A 25,155-nucleotide genomic window follows, 5' to 3' on the forward strand; every position below is an offset into this window, starting at 1 on the left:
GCACAGCTTCTTACCTCTTCTTTGGAAAAATAGTTCTTTCCTTTGAATTTTTTGAGGTATCATTAAAAATTAGAATTGTGACTTCTGAAGCTTCAGTTTTGGTTTTTTGCTGTACTAAGTTGGTTTTTGGTTTTTTGCATGTTAAGTCACTGTAATCATGTCCAACTCTGTGTAACCCTATGGACTGTAGCCTGCCAGGCTCCTCTGTCCATGGGATTCTCCAGGCAAGAATACTGGAGTGGGTTGCTGTGCCCTCCTCCAGGGGATCTTCCTGACCCAGGGGTTGAACCCATGTCTCTTATGTCTCCTGCATTGGCAGGCGGTTCTTTACCATTAGCGCCACCTGGGAAGACCTTTTTGCTGTATAAGTTTTTTTAACTCTTAGAGGAAGGGTTTTTTGAATTAGAACATTCTCTGTGTTGCTGATCTATAAAACACAGTACAATAGTATGGTGCCTAAGAAGATGTGTTTTAGTCAAGATAAATGTGACAGGTTTTGAAAAACCAAACTAGGTATGTGCATGGTAGCAGGACATTGATTCAAAAAGAAATCTTTGTTTGATTAAAAGATTTTTAAAATGTAGTAACTCAAATGTGTGGATTATTATCAAGTTGTTTTCCTACAGCTTTAAATCCCAAAACACTGAGACGCAGTGATTTTATCATTTTGTTTTAGTGGGTTTTTTTTTTAATTTTTATTATGAGAAGCTTCAAACTTACCCAGAGATTAAATAGTAGAGGGAACACCCATTTTCCATCACTCAATTCAATTATCAATATTTAGCTATAGTTAATTTAGTAAAAGATAAACTTGTAACAAATGACCAGAATTTCACTGAGGATTTAAAACCATGGAATAGGAAAAATCTTGCCAAATAAACCTTAAGATCTGTGTTTGGGTTATAATTTTCTGTGGGGTACCCCATCTTGAATTTGAATGCTTTCCTCTGCACAAGTGTAACTAATAATGAAACAATAATAAGCTATGAAATTCAACCATTATCACTAGCAAGTCTGTCTTCTAAGTGATTGATGATTTTGAGTAAGTGCGAGGAAGGATCCTGACTTTAGTAGCTTTATTAGTAAAATATGATACTGTCAGCTCATTTTTAAGGGCCCTGTTCTTTTTTGTTGTTGTTGTTAATTATGGAATTTGTAGTGGAGGGAGAGAGGAAGATTTTTTTTTTTTTTTTTAGCAGTGGAGAAACATCTTGAAGGATAGTTCACTGAAGATACATATACATTAAAGTCATGTTATCTTGTGACTAATTTTATAAATCTAAAGAATAGAATAGGGAATTCCCATGGTGTAGTGGTGAAGAATCTGCTTGTAATGCAAGAGACACAGGTTTTATCTCTGGGTCTGAAAGACCCCCTGGAGAAGGAAATGGTTACCCACTCTAGTATTCTTGCCCAGAAAATTTCACGGACACAAGAGCCTGGAGGGCTACAGTCCATGCAGTTTCAAAGAGTTGAACCCGACTGAGCACACACACACGAAGAACAGAATATGTGATAATTCTGCACTTAAAAATGAGAGATCATAATCTTTTGCCTAAACTGAGATTCTTAGAATAAAATTAAGGAGACATTTGGATTTCTGTTACACTTTTTTGGTCTGTTTGATATTTGGTTTACAGAAAACTCTTTGAAGTAGGCTAGGCCTGAATAGAGGCTAATAATAGACCTTCTGTGGACTATAAAAAGAAAATGTATTTTGTTTCTTTGCACACAAAACAATGGTTTTCCTGTTGAACTTATGTCTGCTGCTTTGAAGAATATAATTTTTTGATAATAACAAAGAATAGTAGAAACTATTTTATATTAATTTATAGATGATGGTTTTAAATGACCAGTAGGCTTTCAGTTTTCAAAAGATACATAAACGTGGATTCATGTTCAACTATGTAGCTGCTGCTACTGCTAAGAACAAAGCAGGAATCACAGCAGTTTTAAAACTGGATAAGAAGATCTTTAACTTTTTAAGTGTTTTCATGTTGGCTTTTCCACTCTCATGCCTATGGAATATTTCTTACTCTGGAATGGGATTCATAGCTCAAAACCAGGGTTCTATCTAAAACTTGTTTGCTATTTACTTTCCAGTTTGTTCAAGGCCAAAAGCCAAAATGTTTGATGGGTTTTCCCACTTTGCTAGGATGTTATTTATTATTTTAAGTACAAATCATCACAGAGTAAACTGTTGGGCATTAGTATTATACCCCTGCAAGTATTTAGTTTTAGTATAGAGTGAAGTTGTTAGGATAGATAAGAGTATTGGAGGAGTGGGTATGATGAGTAAAGAATCAGGCAATTCCTAAATTACGTAGTTGTTCAGGTAGGAAAACAAAAAGACAGCATAAAAGGACAGCTTCTGCGGGTTTGGTATCTTTTTGAACATAATTTTCATGAAGAATTTATGGCTAAGATCTTTCACATTTTAATCCTGTAATGAAACCTGCTGGTCCATGTACAACTTCCAAATTATATCTTAAAAGAACATTTATGTCAAGACAAAGCCGTCTTACACCTGAGTGGTTATATGAAACCTGAAAATTTGTGGACTTTTATAAAGATTTTGCAGTGGGAGCATGATGTGCTGTTTTCCAAGATGCAAGACTTGTAATTACCTTAAGTGTGTGCCGGTGTGCTGCAGTGAGTGTGTTAGTGTTTCTCTGGGATTGACCTTACACTTTGAAGTTTAACATTTAGAGAAGAACTTTTTCTTATGGCTCTGTTTTTCATTTAATAGCAACTTATTTTTAATGAAGTATTATACTTCACACATGTAGTTAGTTTTCTTTGTTAGCTATAAACTTATAGTCCTGTTGTTAACTGAAAAATAGATCATAAAATTGAGATGTGGGACATTATAACAATTTTGAGATAGGTTGCATTTTTTAAATATATAAAGCATTGGTACCTCCTTAGTTAGATTGGTTGTTAGTAAATGATTATTAAGAAGTATTCTTCTTTGCCACAGATTTTTCAAGTTTTAACTACCTAAAACTTTTCTACAGGTCCAAAGTACAGAGGGAGAAGCTCCTCATGTTCCTACTGCTTACCAGCTAGGTCTTAACAAGTCAAAAAGAGGTAAGTAAACCCGTACTCACTGGTTTCCAAGCACATTACCGAAATGTCTTTGGGTGATGTGGAAAAGGTATTTTTTTTTTTTATTGGTCAGTGTTTGTAGTGCTTATAAATATAAAAAGAAAATTAAGAACACAGGTGTGCATGCTTCATTATGGTTTGATTGTAGAACCATTGGTTTCTTCCTGAAGACTTTTGTGCTCATAAAGTAATTTTAATTCACTTATCTTGTAATGACCTTCTTGCACAATTATGTGTATTCTAAATAATGTTTTAGTTCTGCACAAGGGCTAAATGGGAAGTGATAGAGCAACAAAGTCAGGCCTACTTTTTACGTGAGATATAGACTTGTATTAGCCACCTCTGGGTTTTCATTACTTAAATTCAGCTCCTAGGTATAATACATGAATGTGCTTCTGGCAGAAAACACCAGTTTCTCAGCAATAGTTAAAGCTAGTTAAATTCAAACTAGATCAAAGGTGAGTTGCTGTAGGTACTGTTCTTCTCTTGAGTTATTAATTATTGACCAAAGACCCTTTGAATCAATTTCTTTCACTTTTAACTTGCAACAAGAAAAACATATCTGATCATCTTTAAAGTTGTAAAGCTTTGGAGATTTAGGGAGAAAGAAAAGGAGAAGAGAAGTTAAATGAGCACTGAAGGTAGGAGTATTTATTTTTAAAACTTCACACATGCTGAACCACCCTGTTTTTTTGTTTGTTTTTTTTTTAAAGCAAAGATTCATATGTATGTTCCTAGAATAGGAAATTACATGTTCTCTTCTGATCTCTGGAGTGACTCCATATGAAACAATATGCATATAAATTTTCTTTTTTTATTGTAGTATAGTACTGGCAAACAAGATCCTCACTCTCCCTAGGTCACCACAGTTCTGGTCAAACACAAAATGAACTGTCCTGCTTAATTTTTTTCCCTTTGTGAGTCCGTAAATACATGTGTTCCTGAGCTGTAAGGCAGAGTTCATAGCCATCCAGGAATCTTTGCTTTAGATAGGTAAAGGGATGCATTGGAAAAAGCAGCTTGCCCTGTGTCAAAAGGGGGATAAAAACAGTATAATTACCTTAAGATCTTTGAGGAGTAAGCTTCCTGTGGCGGGAAAGATGGAATGTGGTTTGTGTTCACATCTGAGTTTCTTCCTCTTGTCTTCTGTGGGAGCTCTTATTTCTGGTGGCATAACTAAAAATGGTAACATTTTTTTGAATCACATCTTTGTAAATTAACAGTAAACTAGTTTTGTGTATATGCATGAAAGAGGGAGAAAGAACAATAGTGTTTTAGTCATTTTTTTGAAAGTAGCCTTCCAAATTTCGATGTGATATGCAAGTATGTTCATCATAGTGGTAGAATTTGAATCACTGGTAATACATTCATCTCACAGGGTTAGTAAAAATGCACACAGCACATGTATAAAAATACTTCCTACTTAAGTAATAGAGTTTTTGAAGCTACAGTAATCTAAATCTCAAATCCAGTCCTGGGATTTACAATAGAGGTTTAGTGATGCAACTCATGTCACAAGTTAACATTCAGTAGGTATGTTAAGAGCAGTCCAACAGTTTCCTTATTGCCAAAGATGTTCAGTATTTTCCTTGGCCTAGCAGAGTATACAGGTGTACTGTTTCTCTGTGGTACTGGATAAATAGAATTTACACCTTTTGTTTTGTTCTCACTTTAATGTTTGCTGTAACTTCCTAGTTTTTAATTAGATATAATGTCTTACCGCTTCAATTAGGACAGAAGTCTGTTTCTTTTTAATTCTGCCTTTTTCTTTGGTAAACTATGTCTTTTGTGAAACTGAGATGTCTGACTAAAGAATCTCAATTGTAATTTATAGTTTACAAAAATGGTTTCACCTACATTCTACTTAGTTTCTGAAGTAACACTGTGAGGTAGGAGACCTATTACCTCATTTTCTGAGGAGAGGTTACCGCTTATGATGGTGAAGCCAGAGCGTGACCCAGCTCTCCTTGTTCTTTCCACTGCCTGACGTCTGCTCGGAAGCCTGAGCGGTCTACACTTGACCTGATGTGTGTGTGTGAATTCAGGCGGGGCCAACTGCAGAGAAGTGCGCTTGGCGTGGGCTCTACTGGACGGTGGCCAAGACAGGTCTTAGAGGAGAGAACTTGAGGGCAGCTGGTCAGGGCTTCCTGGGCTCTTTGGCAACTGCCCTTTGCCCAAGCAGATAGGTCAGTTTCACTTCTAAATCCTCTAAGCAACAGTTTAAGTCTGTTGTTGCTTTAGGGAGATAACTTTATGGAGATTGATTAATTCAGCAAATACTTTTTATTGTTGGCTTGCTCTAGTTACTTGGGATACAAAGAGGAGTAAATAAGGTTCCTGTTTTCAGAACACTGAGTCTAGTTTTTCTTTTTAAAAAGATATGCAAACATATAATTATGGCGATGACTCCTGTGGCATATTAATCATTTTCTCAGATAATATACTGCATAATTAAGACCTGTGGTAACACCTTACTCTAATTCAGTTTCACAGTTACTACAATTTACCTAAACTTATCAAGGATATGGATCAGTTCCTTATATTTAATTATGCAGTTTTGTTGACTTCAAAACATTACAGAATTATTTTACATTTTTAATGGGAAAAATATTATTCCATTTCATGTTGCTCCAGGTTGAACCTAAGGTAATGAGAATAGTTTTCAAAGTCAGGCAACCAAGAATTAATTTTGGATTTTATTCAAACATGTTATGGGATACTTCCCATCATTCAAATCTTAAATGAATGTGGACTTGGTAAACACCATTTATTTAGCCTGTAACTTCTGCAGAGCTTGACTGTGTCATGAAGTGTCATCCTCAGTAACGGTAACAGCTGTAAAGTCTCCCCCACTGTGGTTCTCACAGTGTGACCGGGCATGTGATCATGCCTACTGTGCTTAGTTGGTGGTTTCAGTTACCTAAAAAATTTTTTTAGGTTATACTAACCAGGAATGATAAAAATTAACAACATCACCTTCTAGTTGAACCTATGTGATTAAGTTTCATTCAGCCAAGAAATAATTGTTTGATAACTTACAAATGTTTGCATCATTTGAAACATCAGAGACATTTAAGTTTTCTTGTATATAGATTATTTGTTGGCCTTAATTGTATTTTTATTTTCTTATTGGGAAGGTAACAGGTGTTTTTTAAATACATAGAATTTTATTTATTTATTTTTGGTCATGCTGGGTCTTCGTTGCTGCATGCAGGCTTTCTCTAGGAGTGGCGAGCAGGGGCTACTTTATAGCTATGGTGCGTGGGCTTCTCCTTGCAGTGGCTTCTCTTGTTGTGGAGCACAGGTTTTAGATGCGCAGGCTTCAGTGGTTGTGGCACGTGGACTCTAGGTCACAGGCTCGGTAGTTGTGGCCCGTGGGCCAAGCTGCGCCATGGCATGTGGGGCCTTTCTGGACCAGAGCTCACACCTGTGTCTCCTGCATCGGCAGGAGGACTCTTTACCACCGAGCACCGGGGAAGCCCATAGGTGTTTTTATACACTGCATTTAAGTCTGATTTCACCTAAGTGTCTTTACATATTTTACATTATGAAATTGGTTTATTTGGGACTTTAATTTTTATTAGAGCCATTTTTCATTTCAGCAGGTGGTTCTCCAAGGATAAGACCAAAATACATTATAATTAGAGCTTAATTTGCAACTAAACACTGAGAATTTCTGATGTGATTCAGTTTTATTTGAATTCAAGTCCCTTCCTATGCTGTGAAGCCACAATTTGGCATAAGTAATGTATGCTTTTCTAAGAAAGAGTCACTGTTGTGTACCGTGTATCTTTTGGAAATCATGTAATAAAGGTACTCACCGAAGTACTATATAGCAGCTTTGTGTAACTGCATGTCTCTTTTGGTAGATCAACTACTACGTACTGCAAGTCAGCACTCTGATAGCAGTGGATTTGCTGAAGACTCGACGGACTGCCTCTCGCTCAACCATCTTCAGGTAATATTTCCTGTAGTAGTCGGTGTTGTGATTAACTTCTTTATATTTAGGTGATTTTTCACTGTCTGTATATTTAAGACAATCTGTGCAATCTTTATTTTTCAAATGATAACATCTGCATCCTAGAATTTTAGTCTTATTATCTGAGCATTTGTCTATACATTTTAAGTTACACTAATTCTTCATCTTTCTCTGACTGAATATTTAAAAACAACAACAACAAAAAGCTTCTCTTTCATTTTTGGACCACCAATAAACAGAGTATTTTAATCCTTAACCTATTTTGTGTTTTTTAAAAAGTTTTCTACCGTCATTGTATTTCAGTGAAAGAAAATGAAAGTATTAGTCACTCAGTCTTGTCCAACTCTTTGCCACCCCATGGATTTGCCAGGCTCCTCTTCCATGGAATGTTCCAGGCAAGAATACTGGAGTGGGTAGCCATTCCCTCTTCCAGGGGATCTTCCCTATCCAGGGCTCGAACCCAGGTCTCCAGAATTGCAGGCAGATTCTTTACAATCCGTGCCTGTGTTTCAGTATTTTATAATAATTAATTAATAACTAACTAAAACTGTGGATCCGTAGCTTGCTCAACATCACTTGACTTTTATGCTGTAGTGTGTTAGATAACCCAGAAGACAGGCATGTCTTAAACTGTCCTCAAGGAGCTTATAGTTTATGTGTGCAGTACATAATGTACATGAAAAGTCTTTAAAACATCTATAAGGAAATTTTAAAGAAAACTGGAATAAGAGAAAAAAAGAACCTAAAAAAGAACCTTAGAAACAGCATTTAAGGAGTAAAGTAAGTAAAGTCACTCAGTCATGTCCAACTCTTTGCGACGCCATGGACTGTAGCCTACCAGGCTCCTCTGTCCATGGGACTTTCCAGGCAAGAGTACTGGAGTGGGGTGCCATTTCCTTCTCCAGGGGATCTTCCCGACCCAGGGATTGAACCTGGGTCTCCAGCATTGTAGACAGACGCTTTACTGTCTGAGCCACCAGGGGAGCGCCCATTTAAGGAGTAGACAGTGAGGAGAAGTTTCAAAGGAGGCTCAGAATAATCCAGCAGGCATAAAAATTGAGAGATGGAGGAGAAACTTTTAAAAGGAGAGCTGTAGCCACTGGAGTGAAAAGATGAAAATTTGTTTATTCTGAAATTGAGTACTTGAGTGAGTAGTTCTGATGCATTAAATAAGAAGAGTGATTGGAGAGTAAATCAGTGACAGGGAAGATATGAATTATGTTATTTTTTCAAATAAGGATGATAGGGTTATAGGTCTTTTTGTCTTTTTTATACAGTAATGATTTAGGAAAGTTGTTTGGCTAAGAGAAAGAGAGCTTGATGCAGAAAAGTCTGGGATGAACCTGGAGAAATACCCTAACCTTTGAGAAGAGGTGGTCAGAAGTAGATTGGAGGGATTAGCTTTGAAAGAGACACAGTTTTCTTTCAGAATTGAGAGGAGGGAATGATGGGGTAAGGTACAAGGAAGTTTGTAGGTATTGAGGAAGAAGTTAAGATATCTTTGTCCATTTTCTCTGAGTCAGTGTCATATGTTGGAAGGAAAGGAGTGCTTAGTTGCTCAGTCATGTCCGACTCTTTGCAGCCTCATGGAATGTAGTCCGCTAGGTTCCTGTGTCTGTGGAATTTTTCAGGCAAGATTACTGGAGTGGGTTGCCATTTCCTGTTCCAGGAAGGAAAGGAGATGGATGTTGAAAGGGGTATTTAAGGAAAATAGTAAAGATCTGGAATAATCTTTGTGAGAAAGCAGAGTTGTTGTTGATCAAGGACACTGAAAGCAGTTTAGAACAGCACCAGAGCCAAAACCAAGGTGGGAGACTCCAAAAGAATAGAAGCATCATAGCAGTTTGGTGTTTTGTTAATGCTCCTACTTTGAATTCTCCATCCTTCTACCTGTTTTCCTCTCACAGGTTCATGAGTCCTTGCAAGCCATGGGGAGTAGTGCAGATAGCTGTGACAGTGAGACAACGGTCACATCATTTGGTGAAGACCTTGTCACACCAACGGCACAAGACCAGCCTTATTTTAAGGAATCAGAGGAGGAGTCTCTTACCTGTCCTCAGATGGAAGGAGAGAAGGCAGCAGCAGTTGCTGAGAGAAGGTCAGATGGCCAGGATTTCCTCCAGTGCCAGACTGTTGAGAACATTGGACATCAGCAGTCCACCTGGAGTGCAGGGGATCACGTCACTGAAATTACTAAAAGGAAAGAGGATGTGTCTGCAGCACAGCCTGTGGAATTACTAAGGGAAGCAAGTGCCGAAAGTGACGTGGATAAAAGCAGCGAATGTGAATATGTCCAGTATACTACCCACCACATTCTAAAATCACTGGCTTCTATTGAAGCTAAATGCGGTGAGAAAGGGGCTGAAAATACAGCGGGGTCGCCTTCTTCTGTGGACAGAGTTAATACAGCTTTACAAAGAGCACAGATGAAGGTTTGTAGTCTGTCTACTCAAAGAGTGGGGCGTAGTTTGATAAAGTCAAAAGATCTGTTAAAACAGAGGTACCTGTTTGCAAAAGCTGGCTACCCGCTAAGGAGGTCTCAGTCTTTACCAACCACCTTGCTGAGCCCAGTAAGGGTTGTGTCATCGGTCAATGTTCGGTTGTCCCCTGGAAAAGAGACCAGATGCAGTCCCCCATCCTTCACCTACAAGTATACACAGGAGGAGGAGCAGAGATTAGAAAAAGGAGCGAGCGAGCACGATGGTCAGTCTTCAGTCACATCCACTATCTTCATCTCTCCGACACCTGGGAAGAAAGAAGCCGCCGGCCCGAGCGAGGCGCCGCGGTCGGAGGAGCGCCGTCAGCGGGGGAGCCCGGCCTGGCCGCTGCCCGGCCCGGCGCCCGGCGCCCAGTCCGCCTGCTCCCTGCACTCTCTCCAGGCCGAGTGGCAGGAGCGGCCCCTGTGTGAGCACATGAGAACCCTGAGCACCCACAGTGTCCCCAGCGTGTCGGGCGCCGCCTGCAGTGCCTTCCCGGCCCCCCTCGGGTGTCCTCACTCACACAGGCACGCCTCCCCTTACCGAGCATGCTCTGTGAACCCCCCTTCTGCCATCGAGATGCAGCTGCGAAGAGTGTTGCATGATATTAGAAATTCACTGCAGAATCTTTCACAGGTATGAAACCAAGTTTATCTTTCTTACTCTTGTTTTCTTTTATTGGTCTGAGTTCCTCTTAATTCACTGAAAAGCTAGGAGCCATCAGACACCAACCACCTCAGCCTCATTTTCTTGCATTCCTAAATTTGTCTGTACCTGCCCCCGCCCTCCCCAGCCTCTTCCTTCCTAACTCAAGGGAAAAGCTGTAGCTAACTCTGAACAAGGTGAATGTCTCTGTTCCCAGTCTCCCTCCTAGAGAAGAGCTTTTGTTTTTTAGGTGTCCTCCTTTCTTTAGCCTCTCCACCATCGTCTCTGTCTTAGTCAAGTTGTCTCTGTCATTAAAAAAGAACACTTCTCAAGTGCTGCGTGTCCTTTTCTCTTCCATCTGACAGTGTTCACCACTTCTCTCTAAGTTTTCCTCCCTTGGCTTCTGTGTCGCCGTGTGTTCTCCTGGCTCCACTCGTTGCTCTCTGACTAAGCTTTTCCTTCATCTGCTGACTCCTGACGCTGGTCTCCTGGTACAGAATTAGTCTGCTTCCACTGGGTTAAAAGAAGAGAAAAAAATCAGGTAAACGCGTGAATCTGAATAAAAATAGTCCGTGTGTCTTGTCACTTTTAAAGTCCCTGCTCTCAGATTTGTGAGTGGGATGGAAATAATTTCCAAAATAAGTTTTGAAAAAGAAGTAAATTGTCTCTTGGTTTGCCTTTCACATTGCCTTTCTGAATCTCTTTCTAAGCTACTTAGATTAGGCAGTTGAGGAAATGAAGAAAATGACAGTGGAATGTAATGAGCAGGAGGTTCAGCTAAGAGTCGAGAAGCCTAGAGTGTATTTAATGCATTGCTTTTCATGATGATGTAGACAGGAAGCCCCTTTGACAGTAAAAATGAAAGTTATGTAGTAAAATACACTTTTAAGCAGAGATTTTATCCTCATGATGATTATCTTCTACTAATGATTTTCAGTCTAACCAGAAAGTGGGTGTCTCTCTTTCTTCCTTACAAAATATAGTTCTGTCTACAAATGAGAAATTAACATTTCAGCTGCAGTTATGGGCAGCTGGGGATTCCCAGGGTCCTGTCCACCTACACCTTCATGTCCCACCTGTCTAGACCAGCTTGTTCTGCTCTAGATGTGGTTTTCTCTTCCGTGTTCCATCAGTAACTCAGCTCATTTCCCCATCCTCACTCCACCCCACCTCAGTAGACATGTGCGTTATCGCCTGGCCTCTGCCCGTCTCACCAGGCCCATTCCCTGTGAGCACGCTCCACATACGGGTTCCTGCGTAGGTGTGTGTCCCTAGCTGTCTGGTTTTTTCACACATGCCACTTTTTTTTAACCTGGGTTGGTCTGCCCCTGCCTTTCTTCACCTGACCAAGTCCTGTTTCCTGTTAAGGTACGGCTGAGGTGTTATCACTATCGAGAACACTTAACCTAGTCTGGATTTTTGGTTGTTTTCCTCACAGCAGTCCCCACACCAACCCCAGCCAACATTATGTATATGTTTCTACTTCTGTTTTCTCCTTGTTTCTTCCACTGTGAGAATGCTTGAAGGCTGAGAATGCCTTCTGTCTTCCTTTTATCTTTTTCACTACCTAAGTGATGCATAGTAGATACTCAGATATCTAAGAATGAGTGTGGTGATTGCTTGCCACTTTCTTCAGCCAAGTTGGTAGTTTCTGTGATCTCAGAACGACATTTGCTATTGCTTCTATATTTCTGAGTTTTGTTTTTATTTTTCTACTTTCTCAAGGCAAGAAGGAGGTCCTGTAAGACATATTAATAGATTTAAACTATATATATTCCTTTGCCTCTTTCCTGTTCCAAATATACTGACTTACAACTAAAACAGATAGAAGTAGTAGGTGGTACTGGTGACTGATTTATCTGATTTCTGCTTATAACATGAAGTGGTTTTAGGTTTTGTTTTATGCCCCAAAGAGAAGCATATGTACACCCCAAATTCTGCCTTTTTAACACCTTAGATGATGTGGAAGTAGTCACTTTAACATTGCTTTCTAATCGGACTTTCACTCTTTTGAAGTACCCTATGATGAGAGGACCTGATCTTGCTGCTGCTCCGTATAGTACTCAGAAATCATCTGTTCTACCTCTTTATGAAGTAAGTTGTTACTTAAATCTTTGTGTTACAGAATAATTGGTGTGATTTGGAAGTTAATGCTGTTATATTGCATTTTAGAATACTTTTCAGGAGCTCCAAGTAATGAGGCGGAGCCTGAATTTGTTTAGAACGCAAATGATGGATTTAGAATTGGCAATGCTGCGTCAGCAAACCATGGTTTATCATCATATGACTGAGGAGGAAAGGTAAAAGCTCATATGTCTTAATGTTGACCTAAAATATTTTCATTCTAAAAAGCATTGGTAACTATTTTTTTTTTTTGGAAGCTGAATTTTATTTATACTGCTGTGTACCCTTTATGTAGTCTATGAGCCAGTGTAAATAAAATTGGGCACAATGTTTTGCTAAGTAATCTTCTCTGTCTTCGCTGAACTGAGGAAGACAGTGGCTGGAATCTGTTTCTTATTGTCTGGAATATTTGTGATGAAAGCTAGAGGAAGAAAACGCAGTTACGGTGGTTATACTTATTGCAGACGCTGTTGTGCTGTCTGTAGAACTTGGCGTTTCAGCACCGTCCCAAAGCTTGTGAGAGTTGTGAGCGCTGAGTTTCCAAGCTGCTTTTTCGAGCTCTGTGCCTCCTAACAGGTATGAAGTTGATCAGTTGCAGAGTTTGAGAAGTGCAGTCCGAATGGAACTCCAGGACCTGGAGCTGCAGCTGGAGGAGCGCCTGCTGGGGCTGGAGGAGCAGCTCCGGCCGGTGCACGCGCCGCCCCCCTTCCGCCCCTCGGCCCTCATGGTATGCGCCCTCGGTCGTCACAGCTTTCACTCAGAACTTGCTGATGACGTTGCTCGCAACTTAGGACACGTGCCTTAATTTAAAAACAACATGTTTTAATGGCATTAGGAACATGCAGTGTTTAATGAGCCTTTCCCACAAATCAGTGGCATGTGTAAGTTGTGGTTAACTTCTTAAATATTTAGCATATTCATATATGTATATATTGAAAAATCATAATTTAATAATAGAGAATAAAGACCAATGCAAAAATTTAAGGATTTTAAAGGATAAATGATAGTAGGTTAGCATATGACTAATTTAGATGTTACTCATTGTGTATAACTGAAGAACACACATATATATATTTCATGTAACCTTTTTTTCCCCCTTTCTTGCCTTTGAAAAAGAACTGTTCCCTTTACACTTTTCCTTTATTTTGGATTCTTTTCCATTCTATATGTTTTTTAAGGAATCAAATAAGATCTTTGTAAAAGCAGAGAAACATGTATACAAACAAGAATAGAGACAAACACTATCTCTCTCCTTTTTGTACCACTATTCTTACTCCTAATGTTCCTTTTCATGCAATTTCAACTTCAACAATTGTATTCTTATTTTTGCCAAAATCTTTCAGTTGTAGAATGTTGTTTTGAAATGTTGAAACACTGAACTCTTCTCTTTGTTAATTGAACATAACCGATTTTGTTAAGTCACTTCAGTCATGTCCGACTCTGTGTGATCCCATAGACGGCAGCCTACCAGGCTCCTCCATCCATGGAATTTTCCAGGCAAGAGTACTGGAGTGGGGTGCCATTGCCTTCTCCGATACATATATATATGTATAGCACAGATTAAGAATATCTTATCAATGAATATGTCATCGACAGTTTTGATCTATTTGATCTCATTGACAGTTTTGATCTATTATTCTGAGAAATGTGCATTGGTGAGATCAGAGAATCAGAACATCTTCTGTGCAACCTTCAGTCACAGTAACACATTTTATAGGGTCCTGTGACAGCTGAGGCTGACTTTTGTGACATAAAAGACTGCTTTAGAGCAATAATTAGCTCATTTTATTATAAAGCACTTGCAATTTGAAAAAACTACACACAGACACACACACATATATCACATATATATATATATATTGTTTTACTTTTTCAGGGAATGTGTGGCAGTAGAAGCGCTGATAACTTGTCATGCCCTTCTCCATTGAATGTAATGGAACCAGTAAGCCTCTTTCCTTTTAAATCACTGGGGAAGGGAATGATATAATATTTCATAAACACACAGTTTTCCTAATGTAGATGGTAAAAAAAAATTAAATACACAATTTGATAAGTTAGTTAATTTGATTAGAAGTGAGTCTGGAACTTCTGGAAGTCCATTGCTATCTTTGGCCACTAGAAAGCCAGTTAATTGCAATAATGATTTATCTTTATGGCCTAAAGGAAGTAATGCATCATAAAAAGTAATTTATATTTCAGGAAATGTGCTTTCACAGTCTGATTCCAGGTTCTTTAGGTAATTGGATCTTTAAGATGACTACATTTTGAACAAAGATTGATTTTTATTGTATTTTAAACGAATTAGTTCATTTGAGGGCATTATGAGTTTTTTTTACTGGTTACTTTTCTTTGTAAGTAATTTGGACACCCATGTGGAACCAAGTAAAATTTCATCCAACTATAGCCTAGTTAAACATTTTATGGCTTGATCTCACTGTGAATTTGAATTTTTCTTGCTGTTTTTGCAAATGAAATTGAGTAGTAACTAAATGAGTGCATTTGAATCATGTCTCTACAAGTTAAATGATTTGGGGCAGCATCGAGAATATTAATCTTCTTTTAACTACCAGTCTTAATTTAAGAGAAAAATTACAGTTTTCCTGATCTCTAGGTCACTGAACTGATGCGGGAACAGTCATACCTAAAGTCTGAATTGGGCCTGGGCCATGGAGAAATGGGATTTGAAATTCCTCCTGGAGAAAGCTCAGAATCTGTTTTTTCCCAAGCAACATCAGAGTCATCTTCTGTATGTTCTGGTCCCTCTCATGCCAGTAGAAGAACTGGAGTACCTCCTGTTGACTCAGTGGGCAAACCCAAAACCCATCTGGTACCAAGCAAGAAATTATTCCGAGCGTCAGTGGCCCTAACACCAACTGCTCCTTCTAGAACAGGCTCTGTGCAGACACCTCCAGATGTGGAAAGTTCTGAGGAAGCTGGAGCAACTGAAGAAACCTCAGAAGCTGTAGGACCTAAATCTGAAGTGGAGGAAGAACATGGAAAAGTCTCATTATTGCCAGCTGCTGAGGAAGTGCATAAAAATGTGGAGCAAGATGAGTTACAGCAAGTCATAAGGGAGGTGAGTAAAATCTATGCTTAATTAATTTATTTGGAATAGGTTTCATTTTAACATTAATTATTTATAAGATACTCCTTTGATTGACTGTATTCAGTAATTTTCCCATTGATTCAGCTCATTTCTATTATGTTTGTAATGCTGTGTCTGCAAATTTCATACTCCCATGTGAAATAATTGCGATTCTCTATATTCACTTTGGTGAAGAAGGTATGTGTAGGTTTCAAAATAGGTGAACATGTGACGAGGACTTTAGACTTCTGCTTCCACCTTTGTAAAATTAAGGATTATAATTTAGATCTCTTCCACAATTAAAATCTGCTATTTTATAATGTCAATTGAGATTTTAAGAAGTATGAAGAATTTAATCTATTTGGTTTAGTGAGTAGAGACCTATAGAAATTATGTAAGTCATTCAAAGATAAAATAGGAAATTAAAGTTTACCCTGTGTGATTAGCAGTATGCAGACCTGAAGCATTTAACAATAGTTCTAGGTTACTGAAAGGACTGCAGAAGCTTAGGAAGACTAATAATCAAAGGCAAAATATTTGAGAAATTAGTAAAATAGTTGCTTTTGGCACCAGGGTCAGATAGTAAGGAACAGTATGGATATAATTTTAAAAAGGAGACTGCTATAGATACATATTTATGTATGACTTTTTTTTTTCCTTTTCTCAAATCACATTATGTCTTTGGATGCAAAATTCATTAGAGTGCATAAGATAAAAATTATACGTGTTGAATTTATTTTTCTCATTCTATTCCCTGTCTTAAGAGTAACTCTGAGGAAGAACCATAATTATTCGTAGCTCTTTCCAACTGGGATACTAAAATTCATGATAAAAGGGATCATTCATTCTTTCCATTAGTGAAAAGAAGACTAGCTTACTGTGTTTTAAAAAAAAAATGGTTTGCAAGTGTCTTAATGAGTACCTGTTCTGTAAAGGAGAAAAGCAAAATGGATGTAAGACCATGAAATCCTTAAGCCTAAAGTCTAGTAGGAAGGTAAATAGAACTAACTCAGGGAACAGTTGAAAAATCATACAGAAAAGCATTTAGTATAATGTGCTGAGAAGTAAGGATTTAGAAATGGAAAATACTGAAATGAACCAGAGAAATAAGTCAGTGGCTCCCTCTTTTTAATCTTTGTACTTCCAGTGAATTCAGTAATGTGAATGTAACACATTTTTAGAATTAATTTGTGAATAATACTGAACAAATTTTTAGTGGTTATAGGTCAAGAATGGTGGTGGCAATTTGCAGCAACATGCACGGACCTAGAGGTTGTCATACTGAGTGAGTGAGTCAGAGAAGGAGAAATACAGGATGACAGCCCTTGTCTGTGGAATCTATAAAGAAATGATACAGTTGAACTTACTTACAAACAGAAAGAGATTTGCAGACTTAGAGAACTGAACTTGTGGTTGGCAAGGGGAAGGGAGAGGGGGATATTTAGGAAGTTTGGGATGGACAGGGATACATTGCTATATTTAAAATGGTAACTTGATGGCAACATACCAAAATGTTTTTTTCAAATGAGCCATTGCTCCTCTGGGTCCAGAGATTAGTTCATGTATGAGGTACCATTATTTACAGCTGCATGACAGTAGCTTGAGAAGTACCTTGAAAATAAAGTCAGTTTTGCTTTATATGACACTAATATATGCATTCCTAAAAATCATGCTGTGCAGATTTGTGCAGTAAAATCTACAGAGCTCATGGGGAAAATAATATTAGAAGCATAACATTCAAAACTTTTGTCAGTGACATATTTTTGAAAAGGTGAAAACCTAATAAGAACAGTAACACTGTTTTGTTAAGAAATAAATGCTGCAATAGTGTGACACTGCCTTGAAAAAGACCTGAAATTTGCTTCTGGAATTGGATTTTGGAAGGGCTGCAAAATAAGTTACTTGTGAGTTACTGTGAAGTGGTAGAGGGGGGGTGATAATGAAATCCAACAGAAATTGTAATGCCAGATGTAGATAGGTGTGCTTCATAACACAGTGAACTAAGTAGCTGTTTAATGTTTGTCCATGTTGGGTACTCTGTTCCTAGGTTCAGCTAACATTCAGACAAATTAACACTTACAAAACAAGCATTCTGTCAGTAGCAGAAGACACTGCATGTATGTAATTTCACTTCATGACATGAATTAAAATTGAAATTTAAAAGATCTTAATTCTATAAATTTATTTGTCCTATAAATGTAATTATTTTGTAGGTTGGTTGTGTCTGGCTAATATTTAGCAGGCTTTATACATCCACCTTGCTCAGTTAGTTAGGTGTGCCTGATGGTGTTTCACATCAAAGATCAATTTTTGAGTAGAACTAAGTAATTATTTTTCTCCACAACGTATTTGTTAACTGAGGAAATCAGTTTTAAGGTACTTCCCGTCTCCCTTGACACAAAATGTGGTATTTTTGTTCCCTTTAGCTTGCTTTGGTTTGAAAAATTTCCTTGAAAACTGGACTTTTTATACTCATTTGGCACAAATACTCTCTTAATGCACACTTGAGTCCTCATTTTTAATGTTGTCAATGGATGGCCTGATATGTGCTATAAGTGATTTCCTGATGGCTCAGTTGATAAAGAATCCACCTGCAATGCAGGAGACCCTGGTTCGATTCCTGAGTCAGGAAGATCTGCTGGAGAAGGGAATGGCTACCCACTCCAATATTCTGGCCTGGAGAATTCCATGGATAGTCTGTGGGGTCACAAAGAGTCAGACAAGACTGAGCGACTTTCACTTTCACTTTCAAAGCATCCCTAAACCAGAACATTGATTCTTTTGGGCTGGTAGAACTTAGCATATATAGAAAGCTTGGTTGTTCCCGTCATACTGTGGTGGTGCTAGAGAATTACTTAATGATTTATAAGAACCTCCGTATTAAGTATGGGAGATTTTATAATTTGAAGGACTGACATGTAAGACAAATGTTTGAAGAATTTTTCAGAATTTGTTACTGTTAGTTAGAAACTTCCTGATTCAGAATTTGACATAGTTTGGAGGAACTTTAGCTTAACACTGACCCTTTAACTGTGTCCAAAGAAGAGCTTACCAAGCAAATTGTATAGTAGACTAGACAGGGCATAAGAGGAACATTGATGTCCTTAAAAAAATAAACTCTTTTGAAGCACTTTAAAAGCATATGTTAATGGATAAATTAGTCTAATGTCATCTATAATTTTAACAATCATTTGGGTTATTATCATTTTAGCTCAGTTACAATGGTGTTCTGTTAAACTTTGCAAAATATTTAAAATTCAGATTCGTCTTGATTCTGTTCATTTAAAATTGAATTCATTAAAATATTAAAATTAATATTTTTCCTTTAATATAATGGTACTGAATTCCAGTTTTTTTAAACTCTTATTGTATCAGCTACCAAGAAAAACAGAATTGTCTTCCCAGCAAATTCTGGGTCCCTAACCTTGTTAACAAAGCCATTATTCAGGAAGGGAAGATTTAAGCTTGGGTTGAACAGTTTTGCAGGTGAGGATTAAGCATGTTTGGCAAACACTTTTAGGGAAGTGTTCTTATTGCTCTCACGGGTGCATGAAAACAACGATGTCTGTCAGGCCTTTGTTTCCATTATTTCACCATATGTGAAGTTTTTTAAAAAGATTGCTTTCATTACTTATAATACTGATACAGTAGAATTCTTTTGAAAGAGAACACCGAAAGAAAAAGTAAGTAAAAAAGATTACTTGATAGAATAAACGAGCATGTGTCCACAGAAGCAAATTGAACAGAACTAAATGTCAGAGTATACAGATGGATTGCTCTGTGTCGAGTTTTCTTCTCTGTTCATTGAAGTTCCTAGGCTTGGTGCATGCCTCTGAGTAACCTTCTCATCTGGCCCACTCTTGGATGTGTTTTGGTGAACGCGCAGCTTGCCTGTGGTCTTGCTGCAGCCCTGTTAGTGACGGTGCAGTGATGGCTACCGCACACGAGGCACCCGGGAGAGGCTAGTAGATGGACGTGTTGCCCCCACTTCAGGCTTGCCGTCACCTTGGTAATGTGCCAGTGTGCATGCCCTCCGTGATCTCAACTGGTCTGTCTGCAGCGGATTTTACTTTGTGGAAGTTATAAAATGGACTTCACCATCCATTCCACTGATTTTCTCACCACTTATCCTTCCCCACCTCTGTCACATGGGAGACTTTGGAGCTCATGTATTTGTTCATACATTTACCACTTCAGTAAATTACCAAAGGCGTTCTGTCGTTCTGCAGCACTTATAGGTGGTCCTTTGTTCCTCACTGTCTGTTCTTGTTTGCGCGTGATACTCTCTCTCACTCTCCCATTGGCGGCATTTATTCAGACATTCACTGAGCACTTCCTGTGTGCCAGAACATGCTGATAAATTTCCATTTGAGGCACCCTTCCTATTCCGAGTCCCTCTCCTCTCTAACTGGTAGGAACTATCTTATCAGCTAGGCCTCTTTCTGCTCCCTCTCTTAAGGTGCTCTTGCTGCTGTTTTCATCCTCACTGTTGTCTGCAATTTGCCTTACTTTTTCATTACTGTCTTAAAGTTTGCTATTATTTGATAACTTTTTCCTCTTCTATCCCATTCTAGTCTCTCATTTTTTATTCTCTTCTTACATCACTAACGAGTTAACAGTTTTTCCTCTTTAATATTTTATGAAATATTTGTTCTGAGTCCAACTAGATAATAACATCCTTGGTAGAGACTTTTTTATGTTTTACTGCAGTGATATCTGCACCCATCCCCACCCCCCAAATGTTGGCACACTTTTTTGGTTTGTAGATAATACTTTTGGGCTAGTTTGTTTTTGAATGATGAAGAATGAAAAAAATTTTTGAGTGAAGTATGATGAGATGTGCATTGGACAACAGGACTGAAAGACTCTGCTAACTCATTGTCTTTTGTAAATATGGATTTACAGAGGATCTAATTTAACACACTGCATTTGTACTTGTATGCTGTGGCAAAGAAATTCTGGTATCATATTTGTATCCAATATATATTTGTTTAAAAAATGAATCTGAAGGACTATGAACTTAACAGACCTTTGATGTTTAAAGTAGAAGGTAAAATGAGAAAATTTTATTTATTTAAATATGTTTCAGTACAGACAGTTGGTAGTTAAGGAGCATTTGTTTCTCTGAATATCTATGTATAAATATATATATATATATTGTGTAATGTATATATTGCATGACATTATTACAGAGCCATTTTTGGAAAGACTTCCATTGAGATGTGTTCAGGATGTACTTAGGAACATTTTAGGAAAGAGATAGGCTGACAGGAAACTGGAAATGTAGAATTTTTAAAAGCTGGTTGAGTGTGTCTTGAGTGCTAATTCAGGAAGGCATTATCAGTTTTTTTGAGGAAACACACATCTAAAGCCTTCACAAAGGGCTACTCAGAGGTGATGCCCTGGGCTTCCCAGGTGGCTCAGTGGGAAAGAATCTGTGGCCAGTGCAGGACATGCGGGAGCTGTGGGTTTGATCCCTGGGTCTGGAGGATCCCTCGTAGGAGGAAATGGCAACTCACCCAAGTATTATTGCTTGGAAAATCCCACAGATAGAGGAGATTTGTGGGCTGCATTCCATGGGGCCACAAATCAGAGAGAAAAAGATGGAGGTGTGCATGTGTAGTGTTGGGCATCTGGAGAAGAAAATCTTGAGGGAATTGTCATTGCCTCTATATTTGTTTTCGTTTTCCAACAATAAAATGACATGTAAATCCTCATTCAAAGCAAAGTTTTCAGACAGGTGACAAACATGCCATACAACTAAATATTGACTTATTTAGAGTTTATGGTGGTTTTGGTGGTGGTGTTCAGTCGCTCAGTCCTGTCCGACTCTTTCCTACCACATGGACTGCAGCATGCCAGGCTTCCCAGTCCTTCACCACCTCCTGGAGCTTGCTCAAACTCATGTCCATTGAGTTGGTGATGCCATCCAACCATCTCATCCTCTGTCGTCCCCTTCTCCTCCCACCCTCAATCTTTCCCAGCATCAGGGTCTTTTCTAATGGGTCAGCTCTTTGTATCAAGTGGCCAAAGTATTGAAGCTTCAGCTTCAGCATCAGGCCTTCCAGTGAATATTTAGGGTTGATTTCCTTTAGGATTGACTTGTTTGATCTCCTTTCTGTCCACAGGATTCCCAAGAGTCTTCTCCAACACCACAGTTCAAAAGCATCAATTCTTCCGTGCTTAGCCTGCTTTATGGTCCTACTCTCACATCCATACATGACTACTGGAAAAACCATAGCTTTGACTAGACGGACCTTATGGCTGTTCAGAGGATTTTTTTTTTCATGTTTTAAACTATATTTTACTAAATGAACATTATTCTCTCCACTTAAAATGTACATGTTAGGTTAGAATAATATGTAACTTCCTTAGATACTTTGCTTTCAGTTAGTAGAAATAGGGAATACACCTGTATATTTATTTTGTCACTAATGTGTTTTTTTAACAATGAGACCACTTAAGTATCCTGCTAATTTCCAAGAGATTGTTGTTGTTCAATCACTAAGTCATGTCTCTTTGCGACCCCATGGACTGCAGCACACCAGGATCCCCTGTCCTTCAGTATCTCCCCGAGTTTGCTCAAACTCCTGTCCATTGAGTTGGTGATGCCATCCAACCATCTCATCCTCTGTTGTCCCCTTCTCCTCCCGCCCTCAATCTTTCCCAGCATCAGGGTCTTTTCTAATGGGTCAGCTCTTTGTATCAAGTGGCCAAAGTATTGAAGCTTCAGCTTCAGCATCAGTCCTTCCAATGAATATTTAGAATTGATTTCCTTTAGGATGGACTGGTTGGATCTCCTTTCTATCCAAGGGACTCTCAAGAGTCTTCTCCAGCACCACAAGTTTGAAAACATCATTTTTTTAGCACTCAGCCTTCTTTATGGTCCAACTCTCACATCCATACATGACCACTAGAAAAACCATAGCTTTGACTATATGGACCTTTGTTGGCAAAGTAATAATCTCTGCTTTTTAATATGCTGTCTTAAGTTTGTTATAGCTTTTCTTCCAAGGAACAATGGCTACGTTTACCATCTGCAGTGATTTTGGAGCCCAAGAAAATAAAGTCTGTCACTATTTCCAATGTTTCCCCATCTATTTGCCTTGAAAAGTGATGGGACCAGATGCCGTGATCTTAGTTTTTTGAATGTTGAGTTTTAAGCCAGCTTTTTTACTCTTCTCTTTCAGTTTCATCAAGAGGCTCTTTAGTCCCTCTTTGCTTTCTGCCATTAGGTAGATAGACATTAATTAAAAAAAAAACAAACATAAAAGTGAACATAATAATCAGTTCTTTCAGGTTATTTTGTGTCATAGGGTAAATTACCTATGAAGTTTTAACATTTGTTAATGTTCTCAACTTGAGAAGTGTGATATTTTGTAATGGAGTTATTTGAATTATGCTAGACAAATCTCAGAACAAGATCCAAGTTTGAGGATAGATGGATGTGATTCCCTGCTTGCTCTCTGTATTTCATGAAGGATTTACATGAAGGTTTAGTTTTCTCTGTAGTTTAGCTGACTGTGGAAATTAAATGTCATTTACTTGTTTTTTTCTGATAACAGAATAAAATGGATTATAGTGATACTGTTAAATTCTCATTTTCTTCTTTTTCCATTCTAGATTAAAGAGTCTATTGTTGGGGAAATCAGACGGGAAATTGTAAGTGGACTTCTGGCAGCAGTATCTTCAAGTAAAGCATCCCATTCTAAGCAAGATAGTCACTAGTGGAATTTATAGGTAAATTTTTCTGAATTTCTTTGTTTAGCTAAATGTAACTTAGTACTTAGTTTTTAATGCTTTTTCTTAGTATATAGGTCTGTTTCCCTAGCTAAATTTTTATTTTTAGGAAGTATGTAATATGTTATTTTACAGTGTGAAAACCTTTTATAACCTCATTTGAAGTGTTAAGTGAGTCAAATCTCATAATCTCAAACCTTCAAGTGATATTGATATTTTATCATTTTATTGAAATTTCATTATAGTAAATAGATTCTGGAATTGGGGAAATTGGGACCTTCAAACCTGAATTTTGATAACACTGCCCTGGTTATAATATTACTTCAAATGGATAAAGACATCAAGCATACGTGCATACCAAGTTGCTTCAGTTGTGTCCAAGATTTCAAGACTTAATCATAAATTTTTAGTATCTTTTGTTTTTTAAAGAAACATCCCATAGGCTTCATTGTACATAGTACATTAGGTCTCACATCTAATCATGTCGTAATAGATAATGGAGGATCTTTATTCTCATCCTTCCTTTTAAAGACTCTTCAGTAATAAGTGAAAAACGCGTAATGTTTACTTTTCTTTCTTCTTTTAAGGTTGGCGTGGGTCCTATTAGCTGTGTGATACTGGAGTTACCAATGATATACACTGGTGGAGGGGTCATTTGTGCTTCAGAAGATACTTGCTGCTGAGCTGGGCTACTGTATACAATGTTTATTTCTTCTGTGCATATCTTTTCAAAAAACATAGAAATGTAGGCACTTTGCTGACTTTATTTCTTTTCTAAACTATCAAAACTGTAGCCATTTGAAAAGCCTAATATTTATTTGTATGTCAGTATTTTCCTGTTGATTGCCTAGTTAGAATTAATTTTAAAACTTGAAAACTTCCATACTTAACCACCTTATAAATAACATATTTCTTCAGACTAGCTTCTTAAAACACTGACCTCTATGAGGTGTTTACTGTGCAATAACTGGTTCGTTTTTTGAGAGCTTGAAACAACCAATGATACTCCCTCCACTGCTATTAATTAGTGTCACTTCCGAGAAGAAAAACTATCCTGTTGTCAAAACTGCTTTTCATTCTTGAGGAGGTTACTAATAGCAGTAGGATAGAATTTATGTTACCTAAAACTACTTAATGTTCTTACACTGTAAGCATTGTTATTTCACCCAAGACAATTGTAATTTTATTGTAGCTTATGTAGTTCGGGAATTTTTGTTTGTTTGTTTCTTTGGAAACACGTCTTATGTTAAACACTATGTACTTTTTTGCATTGTCCAGACTTCTTTATTATAAGGACATGTTTCTTCTTTTAGATTAACTAGTAGAGTATTGCCAAAATAATGGGGCCTGTGACTTGAATGGATAGAAATGAATAAGCTGGTTTTGTTTTTTCAAAATGGAAGTAATTTAGATTTTTGTTTTCTCATAAATTTCAATTCATTCTTAACCAGTGAGAATTGTTTGTTTTATGGGGGAAAAAAAGGAAGGTAGTTTCCTATTTGGTTTTATATATGTTAAATAAATGTGTAAAGTAACAACCAGATGTTATTAGAATTATTCTTTAGCATTTATAATTTTCAACTCCTATTATATTTCTTTGTGTGAAATTTTAATCAAAAGTGGTTGAGAGGTTAACAATATACTTTGAAAGAATATCTAAAAGGTTTTTTAAATGTTTGAATTATCACATCACACAAAGGCTGATTTCTAAAAAAAAAATTAATAAAGTATTTATTTTGCCTAACATATTTTTAGTGATTTATTTTCTTGAACCACAACATGAAGAATTTGGATTAGATTTGATAAGTAACAAGATCCAAAAGAATTGGAGCATATAATCTAATAGGCTAAAATTCTCTTTTCCTGAAAAGGCGTCTATGATGCTTTCAAAAATGTGGTTAAGACTAGACCACCATGGAGAAAGAATGCACACTGATGCCTCTTGGTCTCATCTAGTTCTGTAGTCTTAATTATTACCATCTGAGTCAAAAATTTTC

General features: G+C 37.7%; 1 protein-coding gene across 4 annotated transcripts in view; it reads left to right on the forward strand.

Moving 5' to 3' along the window:
• The window catches only part of ITPRID2 (ITPR interacting domain containing 2), a 38,386-nt gene extending 13,484 nt beyond the window's left edge, over positions 1 to 24,902 (forward strand). For 2 of the 4 annotated variants that reach the window (XM_043487661.1, XM_043487662.1), the window contains exons 9-18: positions 3,018 to 3,090; positions 6,978 to 7,066; positions 8,995 to 10,200; positions 12,226 to 12,303; positions 12,382 to 12,509; positions 12,910 to 13,060; positions 14,210 to 14,275; positions 14,945 to 15,409; positions 23,042 to 23,158; positions 23,746 to 24,902. In XM_043487661.1, coding sequence (XP_043343596.1) covers positions 3,018 to 3,090; positions 6,978 to 7,066; positions 8,995 to 10,200; positions 12,226 to 12,303; positions 12,382 to 12,509; positions 12,910 to 13,060; positions 14,210 to 14,275; positions 14,945 to 15,409; positions 23,042 to 23,146 — 2,361 coding nt within the window. In that variant the 3' untranslated portion in view covers positions 23,147 to 23,158; positions 23,746 to 24,902. The remainder of the gene's footprint in view (positions 1 to 3,017; positions 3,091 to 6,977; positions 7,067 to 8,994; positions 10,201 to 12,225; positions 12,304 to 12,381; positions 12,510 to 12,909; positions 13,061 to 14,209; positions 14,276 to 14,944; positions 15,410 to 23,041; positions 23,159 to 23,745) is intronic. The other 2 variants (XM_043487663.1, XM_043487664.1) reach the window with 2 other exon arrangements.
• The last annotated feature ends 253 nt before the right edge of the window (positions 24,903 to 25,155 follow it).

This window comes from Cervus canadensis, chromosome 15, assembly GCF_019320065.1.
Source record: "Cervus canadensis isolate Bull #8, Minnesota chromosome 15, ASM1932006v1, whole genome shotgun sequence".
NCBI lineage: Eukaryota > Metazoa > Chordata > Mammalia > Artiodactyla > Cervidae > Cervus > Cervus canadensis.